The following is a 20,571-nucleotide window of genomic DNA, read 5'->3' as shown; positions in this document are numbered from 1 at the left end:
TACATAATCAGGGTGCAAAGTAAAGCTACTGATCCAGCAGGTTCATGATTGAAACTGAAGTCAGGTGCGCCCCCTAGTGGACACAATTGATTATGTAGCAGCACAGTGTTGTCTCTGCAAGCTACTTAGGTGGTCAGAGGCTTCTAGGCACTGATCATTAGCATTAATGTTCTATTAATGCTGGGTTTTTAATTATCCACTGTAACCATTCTTCTTCCTGTGTGGACCAAATTTATACTACTTCAATGAATTAAAGATATAGGAGCACAAATTTGAATTTTATGTGAATTGTCTCTAATATGGACAGTTTCAAAATGACACAGGCTGAAATATGTACATCTAGCCCCATCCGTTCTCAGTAAAGTATCTCTTTGGCCAATGTTAGAGAAGTACTGCTCTGCCATAATGAGAAATTGTCTGGATATTTCTCCACTTCCTATCAAAATTGGCAGATCTGATTAAAATTGATTTGGTCCCTGGCATAGAAACTGTTTTTAATCGTAATTCACAAGTTTCTCACAGGGTTAAGGTCAAGGAGCCATTGCAGAAAAACGTATTTTAACTTCACTCAAACAACTGCCAAATGGTTAAACCCCCTATTAGACACACTCGGGGGAGTAAAACTATAAATTCTGTCAAGCAAAAAAGGTAAAAGCAGCCAGAAATATACCAGTGGGCTACAGGCCTATACCAAGGGCTACAGAAAACTGTTTCCTCTGCCACCCGTTGAAAGAACATACTGTAAGTATAGGTAGGGGAGCTCAATGTGTATGTGCATATATATATATATATATATATATATATATATATATATATATATATATATATATATATATATATATATATATATATATATATATATATTTAGATCCCTAGAGATTATAGAAAATCATCAATAAATCTGAGCATGTACACCCAAATCTTGTTTTACAAAAGTCACTGAAGTAGAGTTTTGAAGTTTTGAATGATCAGTCCACCCTGGAAAAAGAGAGGGTTCAAATGCATCATTAAGAACACCAAATATAACATGTCTGTGCATCATGGGACACGGCAGGATATACGAAACCTATTCAGTGACAAAAATCTAACAACATTACAAACGTCTGTTCATGTGCATTTGATTTTATTACAGTATTGCGGTCATATAAAGCATTGCAGCTAGCTACAGTGGTACTTGAGAGTGCTATTAGAATACATTATGAAAAAAGGTAAGGTAACTTACAATATCTTTATTAATAATAGTCATTTAGTTGTTTACAGTAAAATATTACTGTTTTTGAACATGTACATAACACAACAAAAACTTTAACAGTTCAAATTTGAAAAACAAGTTTTAGTATAATTCAAACAAATAAAAACATCTATAACTCATAAGAAACGCAAAAACTAAGGCTTTGTCCTCCACAGTCTTTAGAAGTTCTAAATAAATTCTTGGACATTTGAGTTTCCAAAGTAGTTTTTCCTCCTTTTTGTTTTAAAAGCGTTTTGACAAGTAATCGACAAAAGAGAACCCTTTAACTCAACTTTTATGGCATAACATAATCTGAATATTATATTTAAAAAAAAAACTCAGATTTTTGCCAGAAATCTTTTTACATGAGACAATTTAAGTCTAATTGTAAATCCCGCAAGAGCTTCTCTAGAGCCCTTCCAAAATGGATTTCCTTAGCCTGCATATAGTTGAAGCGCATGCAAAAGCAGCTTTTTTTTAAGTTAAACTGGTAATAGCTGCTAAGTTATTCTACTACAAAGAGCTGTGTGAAATCATCATTTGTGTCTGCTTTCATGAAAGCTTTTTGCTCAAAGCCTGTTTTCTGTTTGTGCCGAATTGGGACAGTAACCAGCATGCATGGAAGGTAATATGTCCACATCAACAAGGCAGTAGTGTTAGCAGTGAGAAGACCTGGATGATTGTGAGACCAAACCCATGGAGCATTTCTTCAGAACATTACCTCCTATATGTATCAACAATTTTATAGAATCTTCGCATTTTTTGCTAATCTCCAAGCACACGCCGGCTCCGTCATTACTTGTGCCTTGTGCGTACTTGGAGCAACGTGGGCGTCTGCTCCATTATCCGCAGGAGCAGATTATCAATGTAGTCCTCCAGGTCTCTAACCTGCGCCTTGACTTTCTTCAGTTCAGCCTCACACTTCTGCAGCTGCGCCCCCTGCTGCTCGGAGGCTTCCTGCTGCTTCTCCATTTCCATCTCCTGCTGCAGCAGCAGGGAAATCAGCTCCATGTTGGTCAGGTGCTGATACTGGGCCACTCTTTGTGCAGTTACCTCCTGCAGATAGAGAAATTATTATTATTAGTAGTAGTAGTAGTAGTAGTAGTTGTAGTATTACAAAATTATTATAATTACAATATTTACTTGTCAATTGTTGCATCCTATTCTAAGCAAAATGCACACCATTATAGATTTGTATTTCAAAAACCCTTCTAAATCAAACACCTTTATTTTAGTCTTTTTTTCAAATTCTCTGCTCACGCCTCAGAAAGGTTTGTGGAAACCAAGATAAAGTTCCCAGGTTTCATATACAATTTATTTAATCTGAGCATTACTTGGTCTGTGCGAAGGGTGTGTACATGCAAGCTGTCTTGAAAGGTCTAATAAATTATTTATATTTGTATTTATTAGTCAAAGGGACAATGTGTGTACACACAATGTAAATATACGAGATTGTAGCTTTCGATCATTTGAATCTCCAGTCCCTCAGCAGGCAAAGCCAGCCACACAAAAAAGCACTGTACAGTGACAAAATCAACAACAAAGGAAGACTGAGAGCTAAAAATGTAAAAAGCCCCATTACTGCATGCTATTAAAAATACCATTATTGTCCACAGATGTGAAAATGAAAAATGCTAAAATGTACCACTTAAGCAACAAAATATCCACACAGTGATGCCACTGCACATTATCACAATCCAGTTTTACTTAATCATAGGATATTGAGCTAATAAATAAAAGTTCCTGAAAATACACACTTAAAAATAAACGATCTGACAAGTTTTAAACAGCTAACAAGTTCAAAATGGTAAAACCAATGATATATGCAATTGAAAGATGCTGAAGTGATGATAACTGGTACCACTTTACAATTAGGCTCCCCCAATGGATGGCTACTAAATAGTTTATAGATACGTTATTAATTAATATGTAAACCCTTCATAACTCATTCATAAGTATTTGTTGTGCATCAATTAAGGGCAAGCAAGAGACAAAATGGACTGTGTGGTGATTACAAGGTAGTAATTTAGCTTGAAATGTTTAATATGAGCAACTCTAGGTGACATTTATAGTTCAGATTAGGCTCACTATCTTGCGAGAAACTGGTCAGTTCTGTCTCTGGCTTGCCCTTAATGCATTATAAGCACTTATGAATGACTTATAAGTGTTTACTGAAAAATGTATAACATATCTATAAGCTATTTATTAGCCATCTATAAGGGTAGCCTTATTGTAAAGTGGTACCAAATAACCTAGTATTATAGAAAAAAAAACGTGTTATTTTCTAATGTGCTCCTTTATTATGAAAAATAAAAATTTAGTTACTGCTTGCCAGTCAGGTTTATGACCACAACATAGCACCAAGACTAGATTGGTAATCTTTAAAATTCAGGAAGATTTTAAAACCACTGTATGAAACACAACAAAAAAAAGGAAAAAAAAATTATACTGATCCTCTTTTTTTCAGTACCTGACTCTTTTCAGGTTCAGGTGGAGCCTGGTGGGTGGAACGCCCGGGGTTTATGGTAGATTTGAGCTTTTCAAGAACTGAGCGACCCTCCTTCTTCTCAGGCTGGCTGGATGTTAATGGCTTCACTGGATGAGATCTGAAAAGAAAAGAGGTTGGTACCAGCATTCCAACACTGATTTACTTCAAATTTACAATAAAGCACAAGTCATATTTACAGTGTGCAGGTTCAGAATGGCTCAGTTTTTGCAATAAAAAGTTGAGGCACAACAGTAAATGATTTAATGAGTACACATCTACTGAAAGGTAAAAGCATAAAATCTAAATAAAAGACCAGAGTTTATGAAAGAATGGTAGTCAAAAAATATTCAGATCATACATTTTAGTCAATAACAATGACTAGATTCTTAATGACAGCAGCCCTCAAACTGGGGTCCCCCGACCCCGGGGGTATGCGAACCATGGGTTGGGTGTCCGTGAAACGCATGTTGATGGGCCTGAGGAGGCACTGCTGAGGGTGTGTAGGGGTTGAGCTAAGTAACACAATGGACAAATATTTAACTCCATCCACTTAATCAAGTAAGGTAAAAGCAAAATCAGCTAAAATTAGGAAGTATGACAACAGTTACATCGAGTTTGGCTTTATCAAGAATGGGGATCTAATCTCCAACAAATCTCTATTATCAGGTGTATTTATAGATATTTTTTAAAACATACATCATATCCAATGTATTTAACGGTACAAAAAAAATTAACCATTGATCATTGCATGTTTTCCGACAGTTTTTTTATATCTTTTTTTTTTTTTTTTTGCCCTCATTATGTGTAATGAGAACTGTAATGTGAACCGGAGTAGCCAAGGAAGCGCATAGACGTAGGACGCTCTTTAAAAGGAAACTTGATTTCTAACAAGTGCCAAAACATGTTTGCAGTTTAATATGATAAAGGCTGATGAAGTGTGAGACCTTCAGCAGACAACAGGAAGCTTGAATGAAGCACACTCCCTCCATTTAAGCCCCATTTGACCTTTTTGAGATTTCAACGTATGTCTGTCATGGAACAGCTGGATTTGGTGATGCTGGCAACCTTTTAGAAATGTCAGTGTTAAAGCAAGCTCTACAATCTCTAGGACAAACTGCTGTTTCGTAATGCTAACTGTGCTAACAGTGCTAATAACTAATAGAAGATACTAAAGAGTAAAAATGAAAGCATTATAGGTATTTTTTAAAGTCTTAATGAAACACTTTTTTAAAGTATCACAGTGTGACATAATATAATTCTGTCAAATCTCTGCAGACCAAACAATACTCCTCATAATCCCATTCTTATTTATTTGTATATATCAGCATCAATGTCTTTAATTTTATGCAGAGTGAAAGCTTGAATCTGCAACAACACTGGTTGTCTTTTAGGGAAACACATTTGTTCCCAGTAAGCTCTAGCATAAATAGCAGCATAACGGGCAAACTTAATGCAGGGCAATGTTAAGGGAAGCAACAAAATCCCATTAGCCAACGAGAAACCAAAGCAGAGATGAAAAACATAAAGGTAAAGCAAAACCAGAAGCAATGCGGTTGCTACCATCCAATATAATTGGATGTAAAGGCAAGACTTAAAAACATGAATGTGACCAAAATCAAAGAAACCATGAGGGCAGAAATAATATAAACAACAATAAAAGCAACAGAAAATAAATAAATCTTGTTTTTATGTCTTGTTGTCTATATCTTTTATTTAAAAAAAAAGTATGTCCTAGTGTGAGGAGTCTCACCTGCTCTTCTGATGGGGCAGGCTGCCTGCAGGCTGTGTCTCCTCAGGTAAAAGTGAGTGCCGTGCATCAGTCAGAGGCTGGTCAGTGGTGAAGGTGGTAGACAGCGAGGGAGTGTAGGAGGCCACAGCCAGTGAAGTGCTGATTTTAGCACTGGGCCCTGTGCTTGAGGTTTGTATGAGGGGGCAACAGACCAGGGTGTCAGCTGACAGGGGGAGTGTAAAAGGGATGGAGGGAGAACAGGGTTCATGTTCTTGCAAAGATTTCCCAATCTTTGTTGTGGAAGGGGTTCTGCAGTTTGGTGCAACCTTCGCATGGAGATCTTCAAAGCTGATTGTGGAGGCTTTTTCTGGCACGCATGATACTGTGTTGTCCAATGAAGATTTAGGTGGTGTTGTGTTAGACACACATTGCTGTGCTTGGTCAATGATAGAAGTCAATTTAGGCTTATTAGGCTGTTCTAGATCTTGTAAAGAAGTCAGCACTGATTTAGTTGGCTGATAAGACAACGGTCCTTCGCTGACTTCTGAAAGGTTCTGGACAAGCGATAGAAACTGTACAAACTCTCTGTCCCCATATTTGCTCTGGCTGCTTGGGCTGTCACTGCTGTTCTGTCTGGAAGCACCTTTTGGTCTAATCCGTGCACTAACCACTCCTGAGAACGACTCTGCCTGCTTAGGTTTGTCTAAGTTGTCTTCTGGGTTCCCGTTGCCATCCCAGTCCTTCTTTATCTTTTCAAAGTCGTCATGACATCTTATTTGTTCACCTCTATGTCCAGTTTTAGCATCTGGTGAGTTAGATGCAGGATTTGTTTGCACCAAAGCAACGATCCCTTGGCTCTTTGACCCACAGGGACCACACGATGCAACATTGGCTAGTTCACATTGACTGTCTTGGCAGCTGTCTTGGCAAACTGGTGGTACTTTGCACATTTTTTTAGAAGACGCAGGAATTTCAAAAGAAGAGTTCAGGGTGGGTATGTAGGTGTCCTTTAATGTGAATAAATCCCCATGTGTGGTCCCCTTGTGGTAAGTTTCTGACTGTAAATCATGTGGTGGAATGTTTTCCCCTAGGTTGCTTTTGAAATGATCTGCTACTTCTGACGGAGAAGACCCACCTGAGTCAATGAAACCAATATCTGAATTCATGTTAAGATCTCCTAATGTTAATGAGAAAGATATGTTATTGTTGAGGCATGTGGATTCACATGAGTTGGATTCTTCTGGCTCCTCTGCCAGAGTATAAGATATATTTGGTACGTTGGAGGGAACAATGGGCAATATGCTGAAATGGTCACAATCAAGAAGCCCTTTAGACCCAAAGTTCTTGAATTGGATCTTATTTCCGGCATTTTCCTCAGCATTAGTCGGTAAATGATGATTGTTTAGTCTTTGCTGTCCATAATTCCCCCTGCACGCACGTCTATACAAGTCTTGCTCGAACAACGTCCCACCCCAACAGTCGGCTACATCTTCCAGAGGTTCATACTTGAACCTTTTGGGGTTCTCTTCAGACATGAGTCCAGGTGAGGTCATGTTTGTGTATGGCTGGGTGTGGACGCTGGGAGTCTCTGACGTTCCGCTGCTTGAACTTGGGTTGGGAGACGGACTCTCTCTTTTGGATTCACCCTCCCGGCCGTGTTGCAAAGACGCCACACCGGTCTGAGAGAGGAGATAGGCTTCTTTATGGACCGCTAGCTCCTGGCCTCTGTGCAACCAGCCACCCGAGAAAATTTCATTGACTGAACTCCTCATAAGTCTCCTTGGAGGCAGAGGCGGAGGCTCGTCGTTGCTTTTTTTCAGTTCTTGTGCATAGTTACAGCCAATGTTATCCACTGGAGAAAAGCTACGTTTACAAGACAAGGTTGGACTGGTTCTGGGCTGTCCTGGAGGAAGTCTACCTTTAGGGGAGTTAAGCCTACTACAGGCAAAGGCATCGAAAGACTCCTCCCATTCTCCGGGATGATCAGATGTGGAGCAAGGGGCGGAGTGAATGGGGGAGTTCAGCGGGGCTTCTTTGGGCAGTAATGCAGGTAGCGATATCTGCTTAGCAACTGGCCGGGGGCGCTCCCGTTTTATGGAGACCTTATGTTTCCCGACAACTTCAGGATCAGTGTCTGCTGACCGAGTGGTGGTGTAATGAAAGGGGGGTGAGCTCGATGACGGAGCAACAGAAGGCAACTTCTCTAGCTCTTCTGTTACGAGCTCCTCAAAAAAGGGGTTGCGCTGCATACATGGCAGGAAAGGGTTTGAAGGGGAGAGAGGGTTTGAGGAAGGAGAAGATGAAGGGGTGAAGAGGTTGATGTGACTGTGGTTGTCAGGTGAAACGTGACCAGAGGGAGAAGCAGAGGGAAGGGAGCATGGAGGAGGTACTGGGGAGCAAGGAGACTGGGAAGGGGGTACATCTGAGCTGCTTTCTATCTTAGGAGAAACTTCCAGCCTGTGGAGGAAAATAGGGCACAATATTCCTCTTGGTTAATGATGTGCCACGTTACCAGACGGGGAAAGTCATTGTACAAAAACAGAACACTGGCGTTCAGTTTGAAGACATCAGAACATAAAAGCATAATTGTGGAAACATAAATAAGAAGAAGCAAAGCCCATTTGCAAAATAATCAAGCAAAGAAAGAAAGAAGTGATGCACAGTGGCAATTCAAGCTCCACCTACACTTTCAGGTGCTGTGTTGGTGAGTGTTGGGTGAGCAACCGTGTGCACGTGTTGCAGCTTGGAGAGAAAAAACATACTCTGATCAAACAAAAATGGCAATGCCGAAGTGCCAAATATGAAAAAATATGTATAGTGATGATGATACTGCATGGTTCTAAAAAGGCCAAAAACAAGTAGTTCTGTTTTCAAATGAGCCCATAGCAGAACAAACAGTTGACTCTGACACCCATTTGGTTACTCAATATGCTGCAATGGAAACTAAATCTTTTGGTAAATGTAAGGAAAACCTATGAAGGATCCTGACTCACCTCGGTTTGTTCTGGGAATCCCCGGAGCCAAACCAGCCTCTGAGCCTTCCCTCTGATGAAGCACCAGCCTGGTTTAGGTCTGACTTAGCAGGCAGAGAATCGCTCCTCCCTGCAGAGAACAACGTCTTTCTCAGTTTCCGTCCTTTCTCAGGGGAACATCCTGCTGAAGACACGCTTGACATCGCTGCATGGACAGGGGTGTCGCCAGTCTGAGCTTCTTGAGACGACGCTTCTTTCTCTTCCTCCTTTTCGTCCTTCTTCAGCTTGTCAAAGGACCAACGCCGTCCCTCAGCAAAGGAACTTTTGTCCTCTCCCCTTTTCGTGAGATTCTGAAGAGACCGAGAAAGTGGTGAGCATTTCTCCAAAAGAACCAGTTTGGATGGAAGCGTCCCAGAACTTTTTGGAGTCGGCGGCTCTGAATCGTAGACATGGCTTCCATTTATACAGAGGGATGACTTGGACTGAGTCATGGTCTGACCCTTGAGGGACTCCACTGCAACATTTGATCGAGAGAGGGCTGTCGTGATCTTAGTGGCTTCATCGCTGAAGGCTCGCTTGTGCGTAAAAATCTTGGTGGTGTGCTGGCTGGTGAGCACTGTCAGAAAGAAATAAAAAGTATTTTTTTAGAAGCAGATATTAATTGTTTTAGAGATGCATCTGTTAAAGGGATTTCATCATTTCTTGACTAAACAAACAAATTGTTTTCTACTTCATAGCAGCTGAAAACAATTTTCAAATTACCCTTGAAGTTTACATTTAGTTGAAGGAAGGTTGTATAGATCTGACCTTTCATCTGCTTTAACAACTATTCCTTGGTCACTTAAAGGTGGCCTTGCCAGGTCTTTGGCCTTCCTATACAAGCATTGCCAAAAGTATTGAGTCATCCCTCCAAACACCAATTCCAAAACCTAGACATGCACACTGCTTCTACAAACATTTGTGAAAGAAGGGGTCACTCTGAGGACCTCAGTGAATTCCAGCACAAATCCATGACAGGATGCCACCTGCTACTAAATATTCCACAGTCAACTGTGGTCTCACGAGATGCTGAAGCCCAAAGTGCCCAGAGGTCATCTACTTTCTGCAGAGTCAACAGCTACTGACCTCTGCACTTCAAGCAACTTTTGAATTTGCCCAAGAATAGTGTACAGACAGCCTTAGGGGATGGGCTTCCATGGGAGAGCAGCTGCATCCAAGTCTTACATCACCAAGTGCAATGTAAAGTGTAACATGCAGTGCTGTAACGCACAGTACTGTAGAGCAGATACAGTACTGTATCTCACTCAATCTCTGGAGTGATGAATCATGCCTCTGTGTCTGGCAGTCCAATGGACAAGGCTTAGTTTCTTGTTTAGTAGGAGAACGGCTCTTGCTTTCCTATATTATGTCTATCGTAACCTTTGGAGCAGCGGTGTGGGGATCTGTTTCAGCTTGGGCTCGGCCCCTTAGTTCCAATAATAGCAACTCTTAAAGCTTCAGCATATCCAAGTCCTTTTCCCTGCTTTGTGGGATCAGTTTGGGGATGGACACTTCCTGTTTCAACAGGATCTGCACACCAGTGCACAAAGCAAGCTCCACAAAGACATGAATGAGCAAGTTTTGTGCCGAAGAAGTGTATTGTCCTGCTCAGAGTCCCTATCTCAACCTCATAAAAAATATATGGGATTATTCAAGAGCAGAGACTGTGAGTCAGGCCTTCTCATCCCACATTAGTGTTTGCCCTAAAAAAAAAAAAAAGAATAGGATGTATGTCATGTCATATTTGTGTTCAAATCTGCAAGTGACCTGATATTTTTGGCAATATAGCATAATCACAATGTTTTAATGACTTGGACACCTGAAAGTTCAGGAAAGGTTTTGTGTGAATGTTTGTCCGTATATTTTCTTTGCTAAATCAGAAATTTAGAATATTCCATGATTAGTGATAACTGTAAAACATTGGACAATGTATTGAACCCTGAATGTAAACCTGTATTTTTATTAAATTGCCCAGTTCCATGTTTTTTTTAAAATGATGTAATTGCAGCCTCAGCCGTGAGTTATCATGTCTGAAGTGATAGATTGTTGACATTTCTGGTACTTGGACAACTCTCTGAGGCCTAAATAATTTGCTTTTGAAAAACAGAATAGAATACACATTAATATATATCTAAGGCTGATAATTCATCCATCAGACTGATTTTTCCCAAGTTATGAGAGTAATTGGTTGATGAACATTTATGTAGATTAAAGCAGTTTAATCAGACTACAGCTGTGCAGCTTTAACAGAAGTGGAGCCTTGTTGGATTTAATTTATTTTAAGCTTGAAATCAAAACCAAGAGTCCAAAATAACAGATGTTTCCACAAACAATTAGTAATGTATTTACTTTTCAAAAACTGGGCCACTGTTGAATTCCCTGCAGCAAGCAGCGACCTTAATGGAGAACATTCAAAGTAACAAGGAGCGACTGAGGCCTCATCGCACAGGACAAGGAGTACATTTACATTTGTTTTTGACATAATAAATATATTTACCGTGTGATTAGGTTCACCATAGCTTTCCAACTATAAAGATACTTTCGTAGACGTCTGATAAAATCAGCTGTAGCCTACTACTCCACTGTGTCCTGCTGTGGTGGAAGATCGGCCCATCCCCTCTCAAAAACCCCAGCAAACTCAGCTAATGGCACCCCTGGTCTAAATAAAGCTTAAATGTGCCACAATTACATATACCACTCACAATTTCTATAAATTAAATATACTAACTGAAGTATTTTACTTTTTTTTAAATTATCAGAGGGTTTCTGAAGTATGAACTACTAAGCAATACCTCCTTACATCCCTGGTGTATAAATATATTCATATTTAAGCTCGGGGGAAATGAAAAGTCATAGAAGCTCCATCTTCCTAGCCACTCTTCAAAAGTGGGAGAAAGAGGGGAACATGTCATTCAAGTAAGACGGGTGTGTTTTGATTTTTATAAGTCAGGAAATTGCTGCAAAAAAAGTGGAAAACAGAAATAAACTGGAACAAGGCTGTATGTGGCCCAGTGTTTAGTATGGTATAAGATCTGTGATGCTGTGGGCCGGCTTCCCTTCCAAAGGCCCTGGGAACCCTGATAGACTGGATAACATCATGAACTCTTATCAGGGGATTTTAAATAAAAATCTGGTGATACAATTAATAGAAATTAGCTTTTTTTTTTTACCCGAAAGAAGAAAAAAAAGTCACAAAATGATACAATTCCCTTAGATCAAAGAAATTATTATTCAGATCTTCTTTATGTGGCAGCTATATAAATATTGATGTATGACGCCTCAGAATCTGATCAAAATCCCACATAGTATAATTAAATAACAACAAACTGTTTTATGTAAAGAATAATTCATCTAATAAATTCAAAGCCTACCTTTTTTAGCCAAATCTGCTTCTCCATAGTGGGCATCCACTCTCACTTTGCTTGTGTAAATGGGGGAGCTGGGGGGGTCAGAGAGCAAATCCAGGCTGGGTGGAGGGCCGAGGTTATCACTGGCCATGGAAGACATACTGCTCTCTGAGGCCAGAGAAGAGCAGGACCTGGTGTCGGATGACTTCCTCAGCCTTCCCTTGAAGAAATCTTTCATCTTGCTCCTCTTCTCCTCGGATACCTCCACCCCTCGCGGCTCCACCACAACCCCTACCTCCTCTCCAAACGGTTGCCCCTGCGACCCTGACAACGCAGCGTAGCGGCCCGGCACTATGGCAGAGGAGGACTCCACGTCGCCCCTCTTCCTCCCAGTGACGCGGTCCTTGAGCTTGCCGAACGCCGAGCGGGGCTTGTCCTTCATGGTGAGGTCGAACATGCTGGCCGTCATGTTGTTGCGGGTGAACTGCACCGTCACCTGAAGTTCACCACGCTCCTTCTCTTTCCTTCCCGCCTTGGAGTTCAGCTTGAACCATCTGTACAAAAAAAAGAAAGTGAGAGAATAACGCCGACGCGTCTTTGTTTCAAAGCTTGAATATTATTCATTATCGAATTAACACAAACCTCATAAATCACACAAAGCGGTGTATGCTTAAGTTATACCTCACCGCAGCAAGTCACAACTCAGACGTCTCAAAATGCACCCAACAACACTAAAGTCAGCTGAAAAAACAAACATCAACAGATAAACTGGGTCAACCAATGAATTCTGTCCTTGCTCTGTTCCTCCCTCACAGGTCCGCCGAGTGGAGCCCAGAAAATGGTACGGAGCCAGGACGAACAGCAGGAATTCAGTGAGCATGGAGGGAGCAGGAGTCTCAATGAAAGCCAGATGTTAGCGTGTCACTTTATTCCGCTATTTTCACATAACCAGCTACGTCGCCTGTGGCTGTAACAGAAACATCGGTAGTCCACTATCACTCACCAGCAACTGTTCAAGCTGGTGATAACAAAAACAAAAAAAAACAGATTTATCTTGACTTCTAGCTGGAAACAGTAACTTTCATGTTGTTCTATCACCTGATTCTAAGTGTGACAAATTGCTTTTGTTTCATGAATTTAAATAATGAAGACTTGCACTATAAGAAAAAGGTTTCCTGGCCCAGGGAAGTGGATACTTGCCACCACCTAGCAAAAGGGGGTTTACTTTTCTGACTTGTAAGCCAGAAAAGTAATGACCGAAGACTCGGGTTGGAGGGGAAATGACCACTAATGGTGTTTTGATTGAACTGGTGAGTCAGCCGTACTCTGCAAAAGTCGTTATAAAAGAATCATGTTGGGTCTTTTCAAGACCTGACACCCAGTAATCTAAAGCAGAACTCCAATAAAAAGATATTGACCGTATCCACAGCCTCCTATATTGCCTGTCAGGTGGCTCATGTTCGCCGTTGATTTTCCAGAAATCGTTTTATGTTTTTATTCTTTAGCTAAAATTCAGAGCAACCACTGCGATTTAAAAGTGTACCAATACAGCTTCTTGCAAAAGTGCTCCCCTACTAGTAACTTCAGTGGGTTTAAAAGTAGCAAATAGGTGAAAAGTGAACAGAAAGTATACATGCTTTAGATGTTTTTTTTACTAATAAAAATAGTGTCTTGCAAAAGTATAGCCTCTTGCCGTTTTTTTTTTATGTTTTGTTGCCTCATAACTTGGAATTTAAATGGAATGTTTGAGAGTTTTGCACCATTTCATTTGCAGAACATGCCTACAACTTTGGAGATGTATTCTTTCCCCATTGTGAAGCAAACAACAAATAGGATAAAATAACAGAAAACCTCAGGGTGCATAATAGCAGCAATTTGCTTTTAATCTGTCTCTATGAGCTTGTTATATCTTGCTACTGAGATTTTTGTCCATTCCTCAACACAAATCTGCTCCAGCGCCTCCATGTCGGATTGCTTTTGCTTTTTGAACAGCAATCTTCAAGTCCAACCACAGATTCTCAAGTGAATTGAGGTTTGGACTTTGACTAGGCCATTCCAACACATCTAAATGTCGTATTGGGTCATACTGCTAGAAGGTGAGCCTCTGTCCCAGTCTCAAATCACAGGGAGACTGACACAGGTTCTGCTTATGAATATGACTGTATTTAGCACCATCCATCATTCACTGGACTCGGACCAGTTCACCAGTTTCTGCTGCTGAAAAACATCCCCACAGTCAATTTTAATAGTGGCAGCAAAATGCAGCATCATGGTGTTCTTGGAGTGATAGAGTATGTTGGGTTTGTGCCAGTCATAGCGTTTTCCTTAGTAGCCAAGAAGTTCAGTTTTACTCTCATCTGACCAGAATTCCTTCCTCTGCACATTTGGTGAGTCGCCCACATGCCTTTTGGCATCCTCAAAATTTGCCTTCCTATTTTAAACAGCATGTGATGTTTTTTTTTTTTTTTTTCTGGCTTCTCGCCCATAAAGCCAATCTCTATGGAGACTTATTATGGTCACATGGACAGCTACTGCTGCGGGGCTCTGCAGTGCCTTCAGGGTACCCTTTTGTCTCCACACTACCTCTCTGAGTCTGAGTTTTGGTGGGTGCCCGTCCCTTGGCAGGTTTGTTGTGGTATCATATGTTTTCCATCTCAAGATGATGGTGCTATCAGGGAAACACCAGATTTTTTTGGATATTTTTTTATAACCCCACCCTGACTTGTGCCTTTCAACAACTTTGTCCCTGACTTGTTCAGAGAGCTCCTGGGTCGTTATGGTTTAATGCCACTTTCTTTGTGATGTTATCCCCTGGTGCTTTTCAGAGAAGGTGTTTTTACAGATCCTTTAGATTGGACACAGGTGCACTTAATTTCAGCGATTATGGGACTTTATTTACAGTTAGTCATTTTAGATAGATAGATAGATAGATAGATAGATAGATAGATAGATAGATAGATAGATAGATAGATAGATAGATAGATAGATAGATAGATAGATAGATAGATAGATAACAGTAGTGTCAGTGGTACTCGGATCACTTGGGGCAGTAACTCTTGAGAAGTGGCTCCAACTGATATCTGGAGAAATATCAGACATCTCAGTCCAGAAGAGCGCAATCCTAGGAACATCTAAGATACTGAGAAGAACCCTCCAGCTCCCAGGCTTAAAGGAATCAAGCTTGAGATGAAGAGCCACCCACCCCGCTTAAGAGTAAGAGGAGTGGGTGAGAGACTAGTTTTCTATATATAAATATTCTCATTTCAGTTCACCAACTCAGACTATTTCGTACAGATCTATTGTATACAATAAGATTAAAAACATTTGAATTACAGGTTGGAATGTAGCAAAAATATGCAAAAAGCCCATACTTTTGCAAGGCACTTTTTGAAAGGTGTGGCATGCAACCCCCTTTACTCTTAATACCCCTTAATAAAAACAAGGGCAACCGATTTCCAGAACAATAGTGGAGAAACAGTTCATTGAAGACCAAGCAACACAGCAGACAGGAGAGGAAGTTGTGGAGTAGTGTGAAGCAGGGCTAGATTAGAAAGACAACATGCATTAGGCTCTTGGGAAGCTGGTCAGAGTTGAACAGGGAAGCCCTCTAGTGAATCTGACCATGGTTGAGCTATTTGAAATGAAAAATGGACAAAAACATGAGGCTGGAGATGAGCAAAGCTGCTACACACCCAGAAAGACTTCCAGTTGCTTCTACAAAGTACCGACTCAATGGGGCTGAATGCAAATTTACGTCACACTCTTCAAAGTTATATTTGTAAAAATGTTTTCCTTTCCACTTCCTAAATATGCACTCTATTGTGTTAGCATATCATAATATATCCTATAGGTTTGAGGTTGCAAAGTGACAAAATGAACACAAGAGTTTAAGGGCTGTACCTTCGCCAGATGCTGTACTGGCCACGGCTTCTTTTGTTTACTGTCATTAAGGTCGTGTTCATTTCTGTAGAAATCTTTGCTGACGCTCACTTCAGGGGTTGTGTGCATTTAAAAACTTTTCCCAGCCGCTTACTGTATGTTTCACTAACTGTGTTATATTATCCAAGACTGTGAAAGAAACAAAGTGTTTCAAATTTAAGAGGCCACATGCAAACAGATGAGCACTTTATGTGCAGCCAGTTATCAGCCAAGTAGACACAATGCCTGCCATTGTCAGTCATACTTTCTCTGAAACTGTTCCCAGTGGATAAATTTTACTTTTTGCATAAAGATGGACTTCATGGCCACGATGAAGACTTGTGCAATAGTGGAAAAACTGCAACTCATCATGTTTATTTGCGGTGCATTATGGGAACCTCTGCTACACCAGTCCATGGGTCAGGTCTTAATGTTGCTTGTGCAGCTTGCAGCCCTGGTTCCCCCTCCTAAACGCGCTAATTTAAGGATAACCGGTTAGCTAAGAGCTGATGCACATGACCGATCATCACAAACTCTTCTAAAAAAATACTCCAGTCCTCAAAAAAAAAAAACAACACATCTGTCTGTAAGTATGAGGGAGTCTACTGAAATAGAAATGCAACCTACTCGTCTCTGGGACACACGCCGTCCTGAAATATCTTGTCCAGGGGGATGATGGTCTGCCCCAGAAACACGTCCAGCCCAATGAGGACCCGGTGCATGACGGTGAGGACCAGGTCTCCGCTCCCAGGGGGGTAGTCGCTCCGGCCGCCCTCCTCCAGGATCCCGGGGAGAAGCTCGAAGCAGCACTCCTCGTTCCACGCGGGCATCTCCGCCTTCTCCACCAGGCCGGTGGTGTACTTCTCCTTCCCCACCTGGATGATGGTGTAGAGGTAGCGGCTGCCGTGCTTGCCCTTGGTTCGCAGTCCCCTGGCGCGGAGCACGGTGACATTCACATGAGTGGGCACCCAGCGCTGATCATCGTCCAGATCTATCAAGGACATCATCTTGGACCGCTGCCTCCCCGACCCCCCCGACCCGAACTCGACGCACGCAGTTTCACTTCACTGAGGTGTCTGATCAGCTGATCGGGAGGTCATACCCCCATTTCCCCCCCCCCCGTGCTGCGCAAAAAAAAAACAAAAAAACAAAAACACCTCTGCACGAAATAAATCAATCAAACAATATCCAAAAAAAAATTCCCCCCGAATCAGCCTTTTCCTTCTGCGCAGACTCAACCACGGATGAGTGTGGTTCGCGTTATAGTGGCGCAGAGATCATCCGCTCCCGTTCATGTCGCATCATCAATGGATTGACTGTCCAAAATGTGCTCATTGTGCGTCCACGGCCCGCCCTCCTCCACCACAGCAAGGCCCGCATAGAGGGAAGAGGGATGCCGCAGACTTAAAGAGAAACACCCAACCGAAGCTGCGTCTAATCCACGGAGAGCTGCTCCGAGCTCTCAGACCCTGGAGTGAACAGAATGCGCTACAAAACAGGCTCTTGATTGGGTATTTAAGAATAGTGTAGAATTCAAATGTTCAATAATCTTTTTTTTTTTTATTATTTAAATCCAGAACATCCAGCTTTTTTTTTGTTTGTTTTAAAGATGCTATTCTTGTAAATTGTTAATCTTGTCCAGCAAAAGGACCGTAAAATTGGAAATTTAATTTTAACATAATCTATATAGAAACCATTTCTCTAGCATTGTAGCAAAAAAAGCTCCCGGATATAGGTGGAGTTTGCATGTCACCTCTTTCATCTTAATGTGTGAGATTTCTTCTGGTACCCCATCTTTCTCTCACAGCTCCAAAACATGACTGATCGTCCCTGAATCGCCCTTATGTGTGAGTGTTTGCATGAGCGTTTGTTCTGTGTTGCCCCGTGAAAGACCGGCGACCTGTCCTGGGTTGACCTCCACTGTGACCCTGACAAGGACTAGTCATCTATCTCAAAGGTGCACACACACCGATTTCAAATCCAGGTCTTTGGTATATCAAACAGAAATACCTGGAAAATAAGCAAATATGTTGGGAGAAAATGTGCAAAATATGACAAATGCTGCAGATCTTCCTCAGGTCTGTTGTGGAGAGTGCAGTCTCTCCTGCCTTCATCTGTTCATGCAGGTGAAGAAACTCTCTTTACTACAGTAAATTGTGTCCTTCCTGAAACTGCAGGGCCATCTGGTGGACATCTGTCGCTCAGACTGAAAAAACATCATTATCACCTGCTGAAAGCGTCCAGATGGAGGAGCTGTAGCCTCTTACTGGCTTCAACACTGACATGGCCTTGCTTGAGGGGAAATTTTTTACCAAATTATTCAGGTTATTTGATTGTTGTTTTAGATTAAAAACGAGGCAACGACACTTATCGCCTGTACAAATGGGCAATTATATTACTAAAAACTCCTCACTGATAGCAGTAAAAAGTGGCAAACGCTCCCCATGATGCAAAAAATATAAATAAATAAACCTTGGGCGAAGGTAATAAGGTAAATGTTACCTTGGTAAATATGAGGTAAAAAAAAACAAACAGCAATATTTAAAGGGAGAGTTCAGGATTTTTGAAGCAAGGTTCTGTTAAAGGGATATGAGCTGTTAATATCTGGCCTGCAGCAAATTATTTATTTAGTTCAATAAATGCCAGATTTGTGGAGTGCCTGGCCAATCCTGTGGACAGATTCATACACCTGAGCTGTGGATTTCTGCAGCTCCTCCAGAATTACCACGTGCCTTATGGTTCCTTCTTTTTTCTGATTAAACTTAACCAATCTATCCGATCTATAACAGTTTGTTTAACACTGAGCTTAAGCTACACACAGGTGGACTCTAGTTACCAATTAAGTGACACCTGAAAGCAGTTTGTTGCTTTGGACTTTATTGATGGGCATCACAATAAATGGGCTCAATACAATACATTAATGTAGCCTGAAAAGGTTTAGAAAGGCACCGTACTTGAAACAAATCGACTGAAAACAGCTGAACGATCAGGCCTTTTCGTAAAGGAAGATTCGACAGAGAGGACTTTTCAGTTTAAGTTCTTATTTTATTCTTTGTAAATAATAAAAAAAGCGAAATATTTGTAAAAATTCGGATGTTTCACAGTGTTGATAACAGCCACTTTGAGTAAAGAAGTACATAGGAAGAGACGCACACATTCAGAACAGCAACACAACAGCACAATCCAACAGCTTTAAGGTTTCTCTGGCACTTATCTACTTGGCTTTTTAAAGAGGGAGACATTGTATTTTTCAGGGGGAGAGAAAAAAATAATAATACTTGAACAACAACCATACTTTATATTACACAATTTACACAGCACGTTTGATGGGTGACCTGGCCTCACGATCAGCTACATTCAGATGCAGAAAACAATGTCACAGATGACATAAGGAAAGGTGTTTAGCGTGAAATCTTTCTTCTTTTTTTTTCGTTTTACACGAGTAGTTAGCTCTTTACATCTGTTTGGCCCCAGTGAGACCGAGATGAGTGCAAATAACAGCTTCAGAAGGAAACGAGTGCTTCATGCTTTCCCCGCTCAGTAGAAGTGGACCCTTTCAGTCGTTATCAGGAAACAACACATCACATGATGACACAGAGCGTTAACACTTTACTATAAGGTCTTCTTACACGTTTAAGGCTTTATTAACACGGTAACTGCCTTAACCCAAAGAGCTTTACTGTTGCTTGGAAAATAACTGTAGAATATCAGGAAGTTTAAAGTATGGATAATCGTCAAATTGTCATATTCAAACAAGCATTTTGATATGATTGTATATATGGGGGAAAGAAATTATGAATGCGCTTCAGTTGAATATTTTGTTTTGAATACTAGCGTTTATTGTACATCGCTGCCCATAAAGTTTGAATAAAATACAGAGTATCGCCACCCTTCTCAGCTATACGATGTTCAGCTCTTCTGGGAAGACTTTCCACAAAGTGTAGGAGTGGGTTTATGGGAATTCGTTCCAATTCTACCGAAAGCACATTTGTGAGGTCGGACACTGATGTTGGACGGTAAGGTCTGGCTCACAGTCTCGGCTATAATTCGCCCAAAAGGTCTTCTATCGGGTTCGGGTAAGGACTCTTTGTGGGCCGGTCGAGTCCTAGCACATTTGGACCTTGCTTTAAGCGCTGGCCTTCAGTCATGTTGGAAAAGAAAGGAAGAACTGTTCCCCTATGGTTGAGAAAATGGAAATTGCAGAAAATGTTTTGTCCCACTGTAGCATTAAGAGCTCCTTTCATTGGAGCTAACGGACCAAGGTCAATGCCCTAAAAAACAGACGCACATCGTAATCTCGGCTGCACACAATTTTAAATTTGACACATAGCAATCAGGCAAGCGCTGTTCGCCTATCTGCAAAATCCCCTGATTAGTCCTTTGGATTGCCAGGCAGAGGCCTGATTCCTCACTCTCTGTCGCTCTAGAGTTCAGCGGCAGCGTGCTTTACGCCACTGCATCCGACGCAGCCGAGCCTCTCATGTGATGAAAGGCTCAGCTGTAACCGTTCTGCTATGGAGAGCTGTTCCACGAAGCTCTTTATGCATCGTTCTTGAGCTGAAGACCAAAGGCGACTGGAGGTCTGCAGCAATTGACTGTGCAGAAAGTTGGCAAATACTCTGACCCCAGTCTGTAACTTTGTGTGCCCTGATGCCATTTCCAATTGTTCACACTTTATTATAATACCAACTGTTGAATATTTAGTAGTGAGGAAACTAGAAGCCGCCTGCATACCTGGATCCGGGATTTTATGCACCTGAAGACTCGGAAGTGATTGAAGCACCTTAATTTAATGATTCAGAGGGTGACTCAATACTAATAGAGTGTATTTGTTTATCTCTTCTCGT

At 41.2% G+C, this 20,571-nt stretch overlaps 1 protein-coding gene across 3 annotated transcripts; it reads right to left on the bottom strand.

The window, feature by feature from the left end:
- Nucleotides 1-1,106: 1,106 nt before the first annotated feature.
- Nucleotides 1,107-16,844, bottom strand: LOC105938192 (rab11 family-interacting protein 5). 3 transcript variants are annotated; one of them, XM_021307114.2, is made up of 7 exons: nt 16,352-16,844; nt 11,831-12,360; nt 8,442-9,036; nt 8,134-8,190; nt 5,470-7,905; nt 3,702-3,837; nt 1,107-2,287 (listed from the first exon to the last, which is right to left on the bottom strand). In XM_021307114.2, the coding sequence occupies exons 1-7, from the start codon at nt 16,729-16,731 to the stop codon at nt 2,027-2,029; spliced, it is 4,395 nt and encodes a 1,464-aa protein (XP_021162789.2). In that variant the 5' UTR covers nt 16,732-16,844; the 3' UTR covers nt 1,107-2,026. The 3 variants fall into 3 exon arrangements, with proteins under 3 accessions (XP_021162789.2, XP_012735298.2, XP_012735306.2); XM_012879844.3 differs by lacking the exon at nt 8,134-8,190; XM_012879852.3 differs by lacking the exons at nt 5,470-7,905; nt 8,134-8,190 and having other exon boundaries at nt 16,352-16,841.
- Nucleotides 16,845-20,571: the final 3,727 nt, after the last annotated feature.

This window comes from Fundulus heteroclitus, chromosome 23, assembly GCF_011125445.2.
Source record: "Fundulus heteroclitus isolate FHET01 chromosome 23, MU-UCD_Fhet_4.1, whole genome shotgun sequence".
Classification (NCBI taxonomy): Eukaryota; Metazoa; Chordata; class Actinopteri; order Cyprinodontiformes; family Fundulidae; genus Fundulus; species Fundulus heteroclitus.
Note: the sequence above shows the minus strand (reverse complement) of the source record. Positions and strands in the feature narration are given on the sequence as shown.

What these genes read in the sequence shown, in the direction of transcription:
- LOC105938192 (XM_021307114.2), bottom strand. Translation starts at nt 16,731, where the DNA reads ATGATGTCCTTGATAGATCTGGACGATGATCAGCGCTGGGTGCCCACT. An exon ending in AGCAGATTTGGCTAAAAAAG is followed by an intron (nt 9,037 to 11,830) that starts GTAGGCTTTGAA and finishes TCTTTCTGACAG; the next exon opens with TGCTCACCAGCCAGCACACC. An exon ending in CTGCCCCATCAGAAGAGCAG is followed by an intron (nt 3,838 to 5,469) that starts GTGAGACTCCTC and finishes TTTTCTTTTCAG; the next exon opens with ATCTCATCCAGTGAAGCCAT.